The sequence below is a fragment of the Gossypium raimondii genome, chromosome 6 (genome assembly GCF_025698545.1).
Source record: "Gossypium raimondii isolate GPD5lz chromosome 6, ASM2569854v1, whole genome shotgun sequence".
Classification (NCBI taxonomy): Eukaryota; Viridiplantae; Streptophyta; class Magnoliopsida; order Malvales; family Malvaceae; genus Gossypium; species Gossypium raimondii.
In genome coordinates, this window is record NC_068570.1 from 7886636 (window position 1) to 7905542 (window position 18907).

At 32.5% G+C, this 18907-nt stretch overlaps 1 protein-coding gene and 1 non-coding gene across 3 annotated transcripts; one reads left to right on the forward strand and one right to left on the reverse strand.

Moving 5' to 3' along the window:
* The first annotated feature begins 403 nt into the window (after window positions 1–403).
* On the forward strand, window positions 404–2363 carry LOC105771727 (uncharacterized). Its single transcript, XR_008197121.1, has 4 exons — window positions 404–422; window positions 713–804; window positions 1868–1986; window positions 2107–2363. It is a non-coding gene; the product is annotated as an uncharacterized LOC105771727 (transcript).
* Window positions 2364–4337: 1974 nt separating this feature from the next.
* On the reverse strand, window positions 4338–7382 carry LOC105772950 (uncharacterized). 2 transcript variants are annotated; one of them, XM_012594476.2, is made up of 9 exons: window positions 7222–7382; window positions 6541–6879; window positions 6325–6358; window positions 5993–6217; window positions 5757–5846; window positions 5190–5255; window positions 5000–5091; window positions 4871–4918; window positions 4338–4632 (listed from the first exon to the last, which is right to left on the reverse strand). In XM_012594476.2, coding segments are annotated over exons 1-9 (1008 nt in total). In that variant the 5' UTR covers window positions 7224–7382; the 3' UTR covers window positions 4338–4520. The 2 variants fall into 2 exon arrangements, with proteins under 2 accessions (XP_012449930.1, XP_052488228.1); XM_052632268.1 differs by having other exon boundaries at window positions 6541–6882; window positions 7222–7362.
* Between the last annotated feature and the right edge of the window lie 11525 nt (window positions 7383–18907).

An 18907-nucleotide genomic window follows, 5' to 3' on the forward strand; every position in this document is an offset into this window, starting at 1 on the left:
GACTGAAGAAGCAATATTTGATCACATAAGAAAAAAAGTCCAAGAAATTTCCAATAATCAATACGCTAAAGTCTATTGATACCGACTGTTGGATTTGTACCGAGGAACACAACTCAGGCTGTGTTCTTTATTGCATCTGAGATGGGCTTTTGCATGTAAAAACACTTTTATCTGAAAAGCAATAAAGAACGAACTTCATCTCTTACAAATTTCCAGCATTTTTGAAGTGCTTTTGGGCAGATGAAAAAGCATATTTTTTAGCTTTTTCAGCCAAAAAGTGCTTTTGGGCTGGTCTTTTACTTTTTTAGCCACACAACAACGCTGGTTCTTTGTTTTCATCCAAAAAGCACTTTGCTTCCATCTCTTTTCATTGCAGGTTCTTTGTTCCTCTGCCGGTTCTTTGTTCCTCTTCTCTACCACCGGTGAGTTTATCTTTTTCTTCTTCTTCTGTATATTTTTGTTTGTCTTTATTATGAGATTGATTTTTATCATTATTTTTCTGTATATTTTCTCCTCTTCTCCACCACCGGTGCTTCTCTTTGGAGGATTTTTTTCTCCCATTCAAAACCCACATTCAGGAGACCATCATCTCTCTTTCTCTGGCAGGAGGAGAATGTTAGGATTTTATTTTTGAGTAATCATGAACATTTGTTTTGTTGTCTAAATGCTTCTTGATCACTCTGCACTGACTTTTAATCTTCACTATATCTAGGTAACAAGTCAGGAGACCAACCTAGTGGCTAGATGTTGACGGGTATACGGCCATGCTCATGATTATCACATCAATTCTATTTCAAATAACAGGTAGCTAGTGGGTTTTGTTTTTATTACAATTTTGTGGTGTTTTGGCTCCGTATGTTAGTATTATTTGAAAATCAATTGAAGAGGAAGTATTCTTTTTCTGGGATAATATGTAGAATCACACATCTTACATTTTTATTCTCTGATGGGAAAATAAGTCTTCATTAGCTTAGTCTCTTGAATTCCCTCACCAAGATTTCTAGCCTGATAAATTGCTTAACCTTTCGTTCTTTATTATTATTAGTGTTTTTTTTTTGGCAGCATCATTATGAGATGTCTCTTGAGAAACTGATGCCATCTAGTTTAGGTTCTGGATTGGAGTATAAATTTAAACTGTTATTGATTGCACTTCTAGGCTCTCTTCCCCCCTTCCCATTCAAAGTTTGCATTCTGGAGAAGGCATATGATTCTCTAGTTGTAATGGTAAAGGATGATTGTTTCTTTAAATAATGATATAACGAATCATGGTTCCTTCCTGATAACTTTCTGTTGCTAAACTTGTGTTGTCATGTCCGAGCAAGAAGCTGCCATTCTGAAATGGTCTAGGAGGAAACTGTTTATGCTTTAGAAATGAAGGCTGATTCATAATCTTGAGAAAACTGGAGAACTTCTGAACCATAGGACATAAATGCTATGGATATTCTTCTCTTTTTTAGGCTTTGAAGCCATCACATTTGAGTGAGAACATGGTTAATGGCCTATATCAACTGAGCATACTTCGTCTAATGCAACCCTTGAAACATTAGATTGTTTAGTTCATGGAATATTTGGATCTAGAAATATTAAACTTATCACAGAATTATCTAGTACGTGTCTTGAAGTTTAATTGTCTGCTCACCATGTCTCTGTACTATTGTTATTCTTATTCATGTAATTTGTTTTGAAGTCCGTATGGTGATGTTTAAGCTTTTAGCTTGTATACAGTTTGTATGTCACTGGTACATAGTGACAAGCATGTTTGTGAATGTTTGAAAACACTTCCCATTTCAGTGTTTTGCATTTCATATTAGCTTGAGCGAAGATATACTGATGGTCTCTCTATCTCTGTCTCTCTTATAATTCCTAGTGATGGAGAAACTTTTATATCAGCCGATGATCTACGTATAAATCTTTGGAACTTGGAAATTAGCAATCAAAGTTTCAATATTGTCGATGTAAAGCCTGCAAACATGGAGGATCTAACTGGTAAGCCTATTCTATTTTGGTACTTTAGTCTGCTGCTTTCACTTCTTAAAGCATATGCAAGTTCAGTGTTGTTCAATATATTTGCAAAAGTAATGGTTATTGTAATGTCTATCATTGCAGAGGTTATAACATCAGCAGAGTTTCACCCTACCCACTGTAATATGCTAGCATATAGTAGTTCAAAGGGCTCAATTCGCCTCATTGATTTGCGGCAATCAGCTTTGTGTGATTCTCATGCAAAATTGCAACTGGTTTACCGTTTTTAGTTTCTTTTGTTGAATTTACTGAGATTTGCACCAAAAATTGAACTATTGTTATTATCCTAAAGTTTAGATTTAAGCAAAATATGTTCTGTGAACGTGAGGCTACTTCATGTATTTGGAGGGTTTTTAGAGAATCATATCTCTTTACTCTTATTTAGATATATATTGGACGCAAGTAGGATATATTTCAGTTTCAGTTAAGTTGTGCTTTATACAATATTATTTGTAACTATACTTGTATAACTTCTTAAAAAAATATTGGCCACATTTCAAAACATCAAGGTCTCCTTGCTGATATTGTGCTTAAAAGTCTTGGCTAAATATTAGATAAATTCTGTAGCATTGAAGTTTTGTCCGTAGCAAATGACTCTAATCATAGGTAAATATTAGATAAATATTTTTACAATTTTGGGTCATTATTATTTTCGAATTTGAGTTTCTTAAGATGATTAATTTTTTATGGTAAATTTGATCAAATTTACTATATTCTTGTCATAGGATCCTTCATCGAGCCACTAAACAACTATATTTAGTAATATCCAATGTATGCACAGACTGCATTAATAACATATAATTTTTATGCCTGGTAGTTTACTATTTCGCTGGTTAGCCAACTGAAATGATCGCGTTGCTTATCTGCATTGCAGTTAGCTTTATAACTTTTATATATAAATTTGAGAAAATTTAACTAGGCATATGAGAATACTATTGATTCAGAAAATTTGCATGGTCGAGAAAGTGATGATAATGACGACGACGACGATGATGATGGTGATGATGATGGTGAATCAAACAATTCAAGTGGTTTTGAAATGGAATTAACAAGAGATGCTATAACTTCTAGTTTAATGAATTCACTTTAAATTGTAAATGCTATTGTAAAATTTTTAGTATTTATATTTGGTATATAAATATTATCCCTTTTTAAAACTTTAATCCAAATATATGTAATATTTTAATTTGTTAGGTTTATGTTTTCTATGTTATGTTAATATCTAATATGAGTTATATATTCAAATACATTTTAAAATAAAATAATACAAATGTGTTAAAAGCATTAATTAAAAATAAAAATAATTTTATAATAATACAATTGTGTCAATATCTAATTACAAATATTTAATTATTATATATAAATATTTAAATAAAATTTATATATTCTAATTAAATTTAATAAATAATTAATATTAATTGCTTAAAATATTCAAAATTAATATTATATATTAAAATATTAACAATAAGTTATAATAAATTATTTTTATATTTTTGCTAAAATATCATAATATTAACTAATTTGAACATTATTTAAATACATATTTGTTACTTTATAATATCATGTCTAAAATGAACATTTTATTCTTAAAAAATACTTTTTGACAATAATACAAAACACTCAAATTTTCAAAAGCAATGTAATGAAGAACTGACCCTTAGTCAATCAGCCAGGATCTAGCAATGCTACGTTAGGAACATCAAAAGATGCAATGGTCATTTCAGAACCGGAACCTGGGGAACTCAACAGAGACGCCTGTAGCACCAAAGTTGGCACAAAGGCGAAAAACAATGTACTCCAAGGAAGTTCCGGTGGAGCAAATGGAGAATTGGCTGTTTCTCCCAAAGTTTCAAGCACCAAAACTGGAACATCATCCGTTCAAATGCTATAATTTGATATTTCAATGGTGAAGAACAGCAAGCATCTAGCAGATCTTGGAAGCTCTATCCAGGATGGTCGGAAAGACAAGCCATTTCCAAGTGACTCAAAAAGGCAGTGCCGCTCACTGGCCTCTACAGACCAAGCCAGGGAAGTAGACTCATTTCTTGGCTTTCAGAGTGTTTTTTCATTTCTCTGATTTCTTTTTACCTTTCAGCACTACAAAATTGGCAGTTGCGTTTTTCTAATTTCTCAATTTCATCGGAAATTTTGTAGTATTTCATTGCTCTTTCTGTCTTCATTTTCTTTAATAGGACAGAAGACTGATAAATGAAATTTGGCTGAATCCTGGTAATCGCGTTTTGGTCGTGTTAATATAGTCAAGAACAGGCTAAAGTTCAGTAATTTTAATCAAGCACTAGAAAAAAAAAAAGTACTTAAATAAACTGAGTTTGTCTTTTATATACATTGACTCTTGTTTCCAAAATTTTGTTTCTGTGCAAAATTTGAAGACAGTAATGGTAGGCAAAAACATCTGCTTAAAAATTGTTTGAATCTGCAGAGAAACTTCGGCAAAGTCCATCAGCCTTTTGACAAATACAAAGCACACATTGTTTATATTAACATGGGTATGACTGAGGGAACCATTTTGACAACAGGTAATGCTTGGTATTTACTATTAAAGTAAATATGCCGTAGCATGGTATATGCATGAATGCCAGCAAACAATACCTGCCAAAAAAGGGGGGAAAAGAAAAAGAATGAGAGAAGCTTAACATAATTAGATACCTGAACTATACATCTTTTAACATTTTGTACCTAAAACAAAAAATCAACAATCACTTAGCAGATTATCCCAAAGGACTAATTCTGTAAAATACTGATGTGAATGCCATGAAGTATAGTTGACAACATTTGAACCATTTAAAAGTTCATTTAGAAGTAGAACTTTGAATAGAAAGAGATGTACCATAATGGAGCACTAGGTGACGACAAATCAAGAAATGGATATGGCCACCTGTAACAGAGAATTATCACAGGTCTTGGATAAGAAAGTTTTGTGCGTTATTTTGAACGATAATAGTAAAACCGACATTACCAGATCGAGACACGGGCATGAACAATCCACTGGAAAATAACAAAAGCACCCGTCCATAAGATGAAGTAAGAAATTCGAAACCAAGGGAACCGCTGGAAGGTAGTTGATAGATATACACAATTCAATGTTATTATGATGAAAAGAAAAGCGGTATCAGTTAAACAAGATTGAAAAACAACAAATATTTTACCAGGCTATTCAAGGCTGTATCACCGAGAAGTAGGATGACATTGAGTGTATGCATGTTCACGGTCATCTGAAATACAGAGATGAGTTGTCTTAGTAGACTACAAGCAAGGAAGAAATACAAAACAAGTTCAAGTTGAAACATCAACCAACAGTTTTGATATAAGTATTATTAGAAAAATAATGTACCAAAAAAAAGTATTATTAGAAAAAATAGAATGAATGGATCTTCTTTAACTGGAGATGAGGAGATATAGAGAAATGGCTATGAAATCGTCCTCTAAACTTGTGTTACTTGGATTTTATTGCTAGTGTCAGACACGTGTACGTGTCTGATTGTATTTGGAGGGTCTTTGAAGGATGATATCCTTATACCCATGTTTGGATATGCATTGAATATGGGTATTTCGAGAAAAAAATGAAGAGATGGAACAGCTTAGTATGATTCTATGAACTTGAACTACATGATGTGATGATCATTTCTAAACTTTGGATGTGATTGAATTCCTATTATAATGCAGGCAAGATCTTGAAAACAATAACCAGATGAACAAAGAGATACAGAACTCACAAAATTCAATGCATAATCTTCGATGGTAAGAAACGGAAAAATAAGGCACCAATAAATGAGGTCAGTAAGCATCACTGCTCCAGCATTCATCTACATATGAAAAATCAAAATAAGATTTAAATTAAAAGTTCTGAGTACTATAAAAGCCGCATGAGAATCTCAAAGGATCTGCAGTGCTACAAAAAGTGACTTTAGAGTATCCGTATGGTTCACTTGAATGGCGAAAGAGAATTTACCTGGAATATAACTTGAAATAGATAATTAATGACGCCTGCAGCTTGTGAAACATCGCATTGTTCCTGCAGATTTAAGGCTTTTCTCCGTACATCAGCATCTTTTCTATTAGTTAAAGGTGTGTAGTATCCTTGCTCGGTATCTAACTTAACATGCTGTCCATTAGAACCGCAGCTACTCATTTTATGATGCTGGTAACACCCGTAAATAGAGAGCAATGTTCCGAACTGCAAAAAAGAGGTGAAAATCAAACAGTCGTATGGATACAACAGTTTTGTTGTGGAAGCAGAAACATTGGCACAAAGACTAGGAAAAAGAAAAGTGTAAGGCATACCCCAAAATAAACGGTAACCAAAGTAAAAGTCCACCTGTCCAGAACCGAAACTTGAAGTTAGAACATTTTGTTTTACACCCTCCGGAATTAGCTATATGATTCTAATCTAGATGAACAATACATTGGATTTAAGCTCATTCAATTTAAAAGCTACATTAAATAAACAGTATTAGTAACTTAATACAAGGCAAGTTCAAAGAAGAAAGATTTGCTTACTGAGTATAATAGTAAAATATGCGACCTCCATTGGTGATGATTTTTAAAACAATGGTTGCGAGAGCTAAACAAAACGCAACGAACCGATAACCCAGCAGCCAAATGGGATGGATTTGTTGAAGACAAGGCCTCCAAACATCATCATCGTATAACTCATCGACACTTAAATCTTCATGTCTTTCTTTTCCATCACGTTTAACTTGTTTCAATCCTTCATATTTCCAAATTATAATCAATGATACGACAAGTGGTGTTGAAACTATAAATGAACTTATAAAAACCCTCCAATTCAACCAATAACTCAAGCTTGTTGTATCTGAAGTAGTCAACAGCTGCATCCTGCTAACCCCAGTATAAGTAGCATCATAATATTAAATTTGTTACTACAACAAAATGTTCAGAAAGCAAACTAATTCATAAGCTTCGTTGCTGCATGGCTTAAAATGCAGTTCTTGAATTCCATTTGTATGCATTCATTAATCAAAACAGAAACAGAAATGGGCATGTGAGATCAGTAACCATTTAATTGATGAAACCCAAATCAATTAACTTAAAAACTTCATTACATATTTCATCAAGTGAAAAAAAAACCAAACAGATTTTAAATTTCATTGCGACTGCATCAGATTTCCGTAAACTAAATGAAAACGAAAAAGAAAAAGATAAGAAGAGATTACTTACATAAAATACGAAGAAACAAAATGGTTGCTTTGATTAAAATGAAACCTCAAAATTTTAGTTATCAAGAAAACAAAAAGAAAGGAGAAGAGCAATGAGAAAGAGAGGCGTGTTATGTTGAGGAAAATGGATAATTTAAAAAGTCGGTGTTGGGGAGCGGCGCAAAGTGGGAGGTGGCGGCATATGCTGACTTCTCTTGCTTGACTAGGATGTTATGATTACGATGGATTGTATAGATTACTCATATATTGTAAATCTACTATATTTAGATTTTTTTTATGGAAATATTATGATTATCATTCGTAATAGATTCTGAGAGGATTCATATGAATAATAATTTTTGCATTTATTTTATTTTATTAAATTTGTTTGTTTTATAAATTTAAATATCCTATAATAATGTTAATTCGAAGAAATTGAGTCAAAAAATTAAAAAATTTATTCGGTTTGTTTGAGTCAATTCAAATAACTTATCCGATTTTTAGTTCGAGACAAGTTAAAATTTACAATTGAATAACTCGAATAATAGATTGGTGTAAATACTCATTTGTTTTCTATTAATTTAAAAAAAAGCAATTTGATCCCTTACAACAAGACTTTTAGAATAATTTTCAAATTTTCATAATTTTTTAAACTATGAAAATTAAAAATTCTAAAAGAAATTCAAAAGAATATAAAAAGTTTTTTTAAAAATCAAGATAATAATTTTGAGGACTTAAAAGAAGTAAATTACTAAATCAAATTTATCATACTAAAGTATATTATTTTATTCTCTTATTTTGCTTTGAAAGAGTTTTAATATATATGATTTCAAATTTATGTGCTCTAAAATGACATTAGTTATATTATAACAAAATTGTAATTTAATATGTTTAATTTTTTTTAATTTAACTCAATTGATTCAACTCAAATTTCATTTCACTCAACTCAATTCGAAAAAATTCAAATCGAGTTAGAAGGATAAAATAGGACTCGTCAATTCAACTAACTCGAAATTTTTCACTCGATTTGATTGAACACTCACTTCCACTTTAAAAATTATATCAATTGAGTTATTTTATTAGTAAAACTATTAATTTCACACTAATACAATATATATGCATGTATTTTTAATTTTAATTATTTCACAATAGCATTTAAATCAGTCCTAAAAGATTCTATCATCCAATATTACTAATCACATCATATTTTTATCAAATTGATTAATATCATGCACTTTTATTTAACATTTTAACCCAGTTACTTTAAAAGATTTAGTTATATTACACTGATAATAAAACTAAAACTTCACATCAAGTGACCCTTAAAAATATAATTTAAATTTAAAAAAAAAACATAAATAAGATGCAAGTCACTATTTTAACGTACGATTTTTTTATATCATACATATATATTAGAATTATTATAAAAATAGATTATTGGGTTAATATATTTTTGTGTGAAAATTATCGGTTTTCACTAATATATTTTTGCCTTCGGTTTTCTTTAGTTTTTATATTTATTTCTTCTGTGTGCAGCCCCCCCTGAGTTTATCTTCCACGAAGCATAGAGGTAGACGAACCACATTGCCGGTTTCTTTCTTCATTTCATTTCATTTTTATTTGTTCTTTGTTTCTTGTCTAACAAGAAGCCGCGACGTGCAGTTGGAATCAGCTTAATGGACCCAGACTCGGACTTTTAAGGACTTTCTGACTGAGTCGGTAGGGTCAAATGATGTTGATGTTGGAGACAGAGAGCACTTGGATATCGTTGATGACCAAGAGAATGCGGTTGATGTTGCACAAGGGCAAGATGATGTTGCTGAAGAATAAGAATCTTCTTGATGGCCAAAAGCCGAAGTTCCTTTTGGAGCAGATCGGTAGGAATGTATACGAAGATGTCAAGCAAAAACTGTGGTATTCCGTATATGTCATGGGTGCTGTAGTGGTTTGTTCTGCCATAGGATGCTGCTTTTACTACGAAAAGTACACTTGTTACATGTAGATTACATTTTTTAGCGAATAAAGAATAAATTAAATACTGTTAAGGGAAATAATTTAGCATTCAAAATGTTGTTAATTCTATTGCTTTCTTTGTTCCTGTTGCTTTATAGTTAAAATGTTGCGTTTAGGAATGTTTTTTAATGGAATGGCGAATGGCGAGTTTTGAGGGTGAGAGCAAAACGGGACGTTTTGACATTGACCATAACAACCTTTTAACTGAAAATCAAAATCGTGCTTTTACTCTCTCATGTTTAACACCAGGGGAAAAGAAAGAATGGTTACGTGTCATGGGGCTAGAACTTAAGTCTAGTAAACCACATGGCTTTAAGCGGTTTTTTCGCTTCAAATTCGTCTAAGTCAACCTAACCCTTGAAATTGAGAATTCTTTTAAAAATCCTCTAAGACACCGAAAAAAATATAGCGGAAGTTACTTGAAACGAAAAGAGCAACAAGAGAGTAGAAAAGCCACAAGCAAGCAATGTACACGAAATATTTGAGTAATACTCTCAATATATTCTTAACTTAAAATTAACTAAATACAATGGGATGAATACAAATGAAGGGGGAAGCCTCTATTTATAGTTGAGCTCCCCTAAAACCAACGGTACAAATTAAGTTGCATTGATAGTCAAGATTATAGCCTATCTACTATTGACTGTCCTAAAGGATTTAAACTCTATACATCTTATCCCTTTAGGATTTACACTATTTGCCCTGGTAACTCTAGTTTTACTGGAGTGTTTTACTGGGCCACCAAGGCTTCAAGTAGATGGGCTTCTCCATATGTTCCACGGATCGAGTTAGTCCATGGCTTCTCCATGAGTTTTGTTTGTAATGGTCATGGGCTTTGATCCGTGACCCAAGACACTCTCCCCTACTCATTCTCGCAACGCTATTGTTACGTCCTCGGACTGACATTGGTTGGACTTGTTTTAGAACTGCCTCAATGCCTCGATTAAATCCCAACTCGTCTCTCTATTGGGTAGTTCTGCCCCTCGGAACATTTGCCTCGACTCATGTCTTCATCGTCGCCTAATTCGAACCGTTCCTCTCTTCTGTACATCTTGTTTGTAGGAGCTCAACACTTTTACTTGCCCCGATTTTGACTTGCCACAATCGGGATCTCCTTGATCCACAGAAATAGGCTTCAACACCCCTAAATTTAACACCAGGTTAACCTTGAGTCTCGTTGCTAACTCTGGTTTGTAAACTCTTTGGCTTACTTGCTTTCGAACACTAAAAGGGCCCTTATGTCCTTGCCAAGCCAACAAGTCAAATGAAAAACACTACCAAAGTGTTTGAGATGCACCTCACTCATTTCATTTACTCGTCTCAGTTGCCCAATTTGCATCACCACTTTTTCCCCAAAGTTTGATGCACAACCCACCTCTCATTTAGGTGGTAGCCCCACTAACAACTTAATAGGCTTCATATTAGTTTGTCACCCCTCTATCATTTCCAAAGGGGTTTTTTTGTAGCAATCCTTTGATCTACCGAGTGAATGTTATTTCCCTCATAGAAATCCTCGGCTAGTTGGATTGCTGACAATACCTTCGTTCCATCCCTCATGTTTCGACTTACCAGCACAATACATTGTTGTTTCCTAGTATCCAAGATGCACATACAGACGACAAAAGGAACCAAAAGAGTATTAATATTGTCAAGAAAATTTAAGCCAAGAACAAATTTGTAATCATCCAAGTGAGTTATCTTTAAGTCTTTCTTTCCTTTCCATTGATTGATCTGTTGCTCAACTCTTTATGTTACTCCCATAGTAGAGACCTCTTTGGAATTAACAATTTTGATCTTCTTAGTTGATTCACTAATTGAGAGACCAAGTTTACCCACGACTTTTTCTGATATGAACAGGTCTGATGCCCTCATATCAATAAGAGTGCTCTTCCTCTGACTTGTGATGTTGATGTCTACATACATCAACTATTTCTACTTGTGATCCCTCTTCACTTTCACAGAATTGAGTATCATTGACCCAAGCTTCAAAGCCTCACCCTCTGGCCCATTTGGTTTGCTATTGGGCTTCCACTTCCCATTCGGTGGTTTCCTATTACCACCATTTTCATTGCTATTCTCAACCGGTATTGTAACACCCCTTACCCGACCTGATTTCCAGATTCGAGCTACAGGATATCACATTCGTCCCCGGAGCAACTACAAACATTTAACATTCAATTTGATTCACAGCTTAATGCATACAAACATAACATTTTCAAACCATAAACATGATATACAACCTTTCCCAAGTCTTATACAAACCTATTATGCTCTAAAGTTAGTTCAGAATCGAACAAGGATTAATTTACAACATTTTCAAAACTTCGAGTCGACGTCGCGAATAAAGGAGTTCCTCATCGAGACATGACATATTGACTTAGCCCCCATTGTGACGACACCGCGTACAACACCGATGAGCCATCTAGTTGAGCAATTCGGCATAAAGGCTTACCTCGAGTACAATAACGTATGCAACTATGAATACAGAAAGGTGATAAGCCATCTAGCCGAACAATTCGACATAGAGTCGTTCCGATGCCCGCAACCTTCACCATTTTGGACAACCCCATCCGGCACAACCTAACCGGCACAAGCCGAACCATCAACTGCTCGAGGAAAAGAGCTAAGAGCCATCTTGGATGACGGAAATGACACTGAGGAGTTCAATGCTGACAACCTTGCCGACGGTTGAGGGAGTGAAAAATATATATAAATTATTATATTTTTTGTGTTTTCCTTTTCAACATAGGAACCCCACAAATTATGAGACACTACAAATTTGAGCCAAAACCACAAGGAAAAGACAATCCCACCAATTGCAATAGACTTTGAAAGTTTATCAGGTAACCTCTTTCTTTATTTTTTATAGCACGTTAGGGACAATATGTTGATTAAAGTGTAGGGGTGACATAGAAAATTTTAGTAGTTTTTGAAATTTTTATTTTGTGTGTTTTGTTTGTGCTCGAGCTTGTAGAAATACAAGTGGTTGATTAGGAGAATGTTAATAAGATTTTGTGAATAAATTTTAAATTTAGTTTGATAATAATTTATTCTAAATTATTTATTTTAGACTAATTAGTTCAATTTATTACACTATGAATAGATTCAAGGTGTTAAGTATACCACATGATAAATAATAACATGCATGTTTAATTGAAATATAAGTTATAGAAATTTAAAGGCTTGGCTAATTTAATCCATGTATAGAATTACCTAGGGATAACCTAAGGCATTGTTTGTTAGACAAATTTTTCTAGCCAAAAAGCTATCCTGTGAATATTTTCCCTAGTACCTATTTTGATCCCTAATCCATTTTCTTGATGAACCATAAATGAAACTTTAAGCCTATTATATATTCTATTTGATCCTTTATTTCTTGGTCCTTGCACAAATTTAGATGTCCGACCATTTATGTTGAAGGATTAGGTAAATACATCACGGAGGTTTCAAAAGAGAAAAAAATGAGTGAAGCTAAAGAATTGTATGGTATAGTGAGTATAAATTTCTTGAACTTGTAGAAAAGTAAGGCAAAATGCCAATTGAGAAAATCTCGAAGAAAAAGAAAAAAAATAAAAAAACAAAGTGAGTTGGAAAAAAAGTACGCTCATATTTGTTCAGAAAAAAAAATACGAGCTCAGATGATTTCACTCATGAATACTATATGAGTCCCTAGTGATAAAGAGAAAAGGAAGGTGAGAGAAGTGGATATAATGTGTTGATTTTATTCAAAATTGAGGGAGTATCGAAGATAATATAATGTGTCAAACTACTTTCGTGCTTAGCCATTTTGTCGAGTCTGTTCTTTTAATTCCAAACCAAACTAAGTCACAAAACATTACAAGACGAAAAGTCCTATGTGACTTAGCTAGTACCTTATGTGGATGAAATTGTGCTGAGTTTTGGTGTTTTTGCCACTTATTTTCATTTGAACATATGTGTATATTTGTATATATGTTTTGATGGAAACTTACACTTAATATTCTTTTATTTGTTTGCCTTGTAACTTATTCAAGTAAACTGTCTAATTTTAAAAGTTGTGAGTCAATTATGTATCACTCTAGAATTATATGTTTATTTACATTATCTTGTTAATATATTTATGTCCAATTTCCTGTATTAAGTTAGCTCAAGTACATTTTTTTTCCTTACAAGTTTATTTTTTGTTTTCAGTTTGTTTTGTTTTCTGCTATTATTTTGTTTTTATTTTGCTTGCTTGAGGACAAGTAAGGATTTAAGTGTGGGGGTATTTGACCTGACGTCAAATGTAGTAGTTATTTTAGTCTGTTTCTACACTCAAGGAGCTTGTTTTCTAACACTTTTAGTTTTAATTATTACATTTTTAGTATTAGTAGGTTAGAAATAAAATATTAATAAAATAATCATTTTTATGTATTTTTTACTATTTCGATGACGCGTAAGGCAGACTCGGGCCTCGTGAGTGCCTAATGGGCTAATTAAGTGTGTAGGATGTCAATTCAGGTTTAAGAATACAAGGGATGATGACAGGCCGCGAGATAAGGAAGCCTGATAGAGCAACGAAGCTGCCAAGGCCAAGAAAGCACTTGACGTCGTGACGAGAAGCTTCCTCTCGTCACAATGACGCGATGATTTGGGGAAGAAATTCATTGTGGCAATGCCTTGACAAGGAGTCTTCCCACATCACAATGACGCAACGATGGCAAGCCAAAATATGGTTGATTCTTTGGACGACACTTTTGGAATATTTCCTTATTTGGACCCTAGCATTTATCAGAATATTTCATTAATTGGTATCTAATTGTATCTAGGGTTGAGTGGTCACCAAGTAGCTGTTGCCTATATAAGCAACCGTATGGTCACCGGGATTGTGGGCAGACTTAGACAGTCAGTTTTTTCTATTTAATTTTCTTTGTATTTTCTTTTCATAATCGTATAGTCAGAACTTCTCTATTCCGATATGAAGACAATTGCGAGCGAAGATTGCTTCGAGATCGTGCTTCAATATATATTCATGAGCATTCTCTTATCTCTTTTATTCTATTCTTTTATTTATATTTTGTTGATTTGGCCAAATAATATTTTTACGAATATTAGAATAGATTATTGCGCTTTACTCATATCTCATATGTTTTGGTTAATAAACTAATTTACCTGTTAAGTGATTATTTATCTGAAATTGATTGTTTATTCAAGAGTGTTTAGAGTATTAGGAAGTGATGCCCCTGATAGAATATCTAGATAGGTGAGACCGGAAGGATATCCTATCGTGTATAACTTGTACCAAGCTATGAGACCGAGAGGGTACCCATATGCCTAGGAAGATACCGGAAGGGTGACTTAGGTGGTAATCCTTAACGTAGATGAGGCCAGAAGGGTATTCTTACTAAGGGTAATTAATAACTCAATTTAGGATAATTAATCATTTAATTAGATGGTTAGAGATTTAATCGATCATAGGTTAGAGGTCCGCATTATCGACATTAGGATTAGGAAATTCCATTAGGTTAATTTAGGTCTATTAATTTAATTTGTTTAATTTAAAAATTAATTTGGATTCACACTACTAACTCGTTGACTCGATTAGATTAGTAATTATTTTTTGTAATTAATTTAATAATAATTTCTCCAATCTACAATCTCTTAGGTACGATCCTCGAAATATTTATCAGTGTTTTGTTGTAAACTTTATTATATTACATTTGTCCAGTATGCTTGCGGACACCGCCGACTTAATTTTATAATTTTTTCATGTGATATTTTTACTATAAATGATAACAAGTTTATAGACGATGATCTCCAGCATATATCTACACAGATGATGGAGCTCAAGTCAGGTCAATTTCAAGGGCAACTAGAAGCGTTTTATACTTGAAAAGGATCAACCATATCCAACTCCAAAATCAGACGGACAGTGGAGGTGGATCAAAAGTGTTAAATCCATTGACACCCAAAGTAAATGATTGCATGCAACTTATTTAACGTAAATGATGCTTGTTTCTGTAAGCTTTATTATTTAATGAAGTAAACTGGCATATGCAGTCTTGCTCTCATATGTCCTTTCCTCTTCTTCCTAGATATCCCTTGGTTAACATTGTTTTCAACAATGTTGCATTAGTTTCGCATAGTGGCAACAGTTCTATTTTTATAATTTCAGAAAATAAATGCAATCAATGCTAGTATCAGTATTAGGAACACCTAACAGCACTTCAAGCACGGCTTGCCAATCACAGAAATGAGTTCCTGCAAAAGGGATCTCTTGTACGCCAACAACAGTAGCAGCAGGCAATGATGAACTATCATCCTCATAGCAGCGTGGCTTCGGCTAACCGATAATATTTCTTGTGGTTACGGTAGCGTTGCGGGTTCCGCTGCTATTAGAGATGGACAGGAAGGATATAACCCTGATAACTTTGACAATTGACTCCTACAACGGGAAGTCTCGATATCTTGGGACCGGTAGAGGTTCATACCAGAGGGGCGTCCGCATGATACCAGTTCACGTTATTACTGACTTTGCTTAGCTACATCCTCAAATATAATTTTGATATTTATACCCCATGGATGCAGCTGGCATGCTATATCCTTAAGTTTACGTTATATTTTCTCCAGTTCTCTCCCACCTGTTGGTTTCTTCTTTTTGCAGTTTCTACAGTTTTAGTATAACTGATGCTCCATTTCAATATCTTAATAGCATCTCTTTTGATGAATGAGACATAGAGATCACGATTAATAGATGTTTATTGCAGAAATTAATTTCACTCACATTAATATTTTATATTATATATTCAGTATTTTTCATATCCATTTTATTATTTATATTCAGTAACTATTCTTCTTCAATTCTTTTGAAATTGTAATTGTATTTTATATGAACCTGCAGCGTAGTTTCTGTTTTGGGCAGGCGTAACGGTTCCAGCAAAGCATAACAAAAATTTTACTTTTTTTAAAAAAATACACACACATATATATATATATATAAGTAAATAAATAAACTATCTACGCTAACTGCCCACGTAAAAGAAAAGTTGAAAAGGAGCTTCTCTTTTTTACTCTGCATTTCCCTCTGACCTATTTCCCTTGTTCTCGAAGACGAAGAACGAAAGAAGGACTCAATTTGAAGAGAGCAAGAGACGAAGTTAATCTGAAATGCAGGGGGGCGACATGACTAAGTACAAACAATTCCTTTTTCTTTTTTTTCTTTCTTGATTCCAATCAAGTAATAGTAATAATTAAATTTTTCTTTTTTCTTTTTTTTTTAATAATTGTTTGAGCAGTTGGAGTAGTAGGGTGGCTGAGAGGCTGCTGCTGTTCATTGCCCGCTTGTTAATTTTAACACCATTTATCATGTTGGCATTCAGTGTATACTATAACATATTCAGTCCCTCCTATACGCTTACCATTCCGATGACTGACCTTGTATATTACTCCACCTATTTCCGTCTCTACTACTTAAACCGAAATCCGTAAGTTCTTTTTTTTTTCTTGGTTTGGATTATTTGTTAGAATCGATCTTGAGCTAAATCTGTTCTGCTTTGATGCTGATTGCTTCTTTTTTCTTTCTTGTGCTCCATTTTGCGTTCTTTAAAATATATGAAATTGGTGTGCGCTTTTCTTCTACAAAACTCACAATTGCTTTATTGTGTGAACTAGGGGATTACTTGGACTCGTGATGGAATTTGCGCTATCAGTAGCAGTGCTCGGCGTACTTCACAACAATGAGGCATTGCGTTTATTTGATTAGTATGTTATTCTCACTTCCAACTTCTAAGGGGTTTAGAGGGAAATTAATTGTAATTACACTTGGTGAATATTGCAGGGCTCCCCTACAGCCTCCAACAGTTTGAAGCTAAAAGAGTGAGGAAGATGAACAGCCGTTTTACTTTTCAAAAAACCCTAGTTTGTAAATATGCCTCAACTCTTTTAACTATCTTGGGGAGGAAATGTTTGATATGATTCACATTTTGTTTTGGCTCATTATTGATATCATTCAATTGATTGGATGTATCATAAGATCTGATCCTTTCTTCAATTGAGTTAAGCATTGGCAAAATGATTTTACAATCAACAACACTATAATAGGTTTTATGGAATTACATTCTTTTAAATATTATTGGTCCAATTGGTTACATTGATTTTTTTCTATCCTTAATGCATATTAAAAGTTTTATTTTTTAATAATTAAATTGGACAAATCGATTGGATATGACTGATTTAACCATCAAGTAACATTAATTTTCATTAAAAAAACATATTTTAAGTTGGCATTTTTTTGTTGTTTATTATTATTATTATGTAAACAGAAAGAATATTATTTGATACATTAAGTGGTGGAGTTTTTAAATCTGAGGTTAAAATATTTTTATGTGTCCCATTTATTTATTTATTTTTAAATATCAATTAATGACATGTGATGGGCATTTTAGAAATTAAAAATTTTACTCTCTATCAAATAATTAAAATGTCGAAACCATTTTTATCTTGAAAAATGAGGTCGACTTTTAAAACGAAAATAGAGTCGCCACGAATCTTTGTTCGAAGTGTGATCGGGTTACCTTGAGATTAATCATTTTAACAAAACATTTTAATTCATTAAAATAATGATTTTGGTCTACAAAATTTGAGAAAAAGGGCTCGGGAGTCGGTTACGCACGAGGAAGGATTAGCACCCTCGTAACGCCCAAAAATTAGTACCTAATTGATTAATTAACGTCCTAATGTCAAAAATTTGAAAAGATTTTAAAATATGATCCTCTTTTAAAACCTGAATAAATCGAATTTGATGTTAAGACCTCCTTGCCCCAAAGTAATAAGATGTCACATCCAGTAAGTTAGGATACGACATTTTAACCCTCGAAACTAAGCTTGTCTCATGCATTAAAATTTAAAAAGGATATTCAGTTATTTAGATCAAAAAAATTGAAACCCGGTAAGTTAGGGCACGATTTTCTCAAAGCTCCAAAGTGCCGAATATTGCATTATTTTTAAAAGTTTTCTTTTTTAAAAATTGGGGAAAATTGACGCAATATTAAAATGACGCGTAAAAACTTTGATAAAAAACGGTAATATGAAAATATAAATAACAATTTATAATACACATAATGACAATTATTTAAATACTAGCATCAATAATCAAAGACCAATGAATTTAAAACAAAGAGTATAAAAAAATATAAGGCAAAATAAAATGTAAACAAATTTAAAAATAATGAATTTGAAAATGAATAATAAGGAAAAAGAAATTTGAAATAAAAATATACAAATCAATAAATAAATTATATATAAAAAGTAGATAATATATGTATAAGTTTGGAATAAATAATATATAAAAATGAAGATAGGTAATATATAAAGTAATAATACATAAATGAGTTTAAAATAAATATTGTGTAATAAGGAATTTAGAACAAGTTATACACAAAACATCTTAAAATAAATGGTATATAAAATAGATAGTATAAAAAATTTGCAAGCGATAATATATGGAAAAATTTTTAAAGCAAATAATTAAAGAATTTAAAATGGATGATTTATAACACGAGTTTTTAAAAATAAACAACATGTGTGACATAATATTAAAACAAATAAAGTATATAATTAATGGAAGAAAATAAAAGAATGATAAGAATAGTTAAATGAATGAACAATATGTAAATAAGAAAGTTGATGCATAATTAAACGAATAAAAGTAAAAGAATAATTAATGATTAAACAATTAA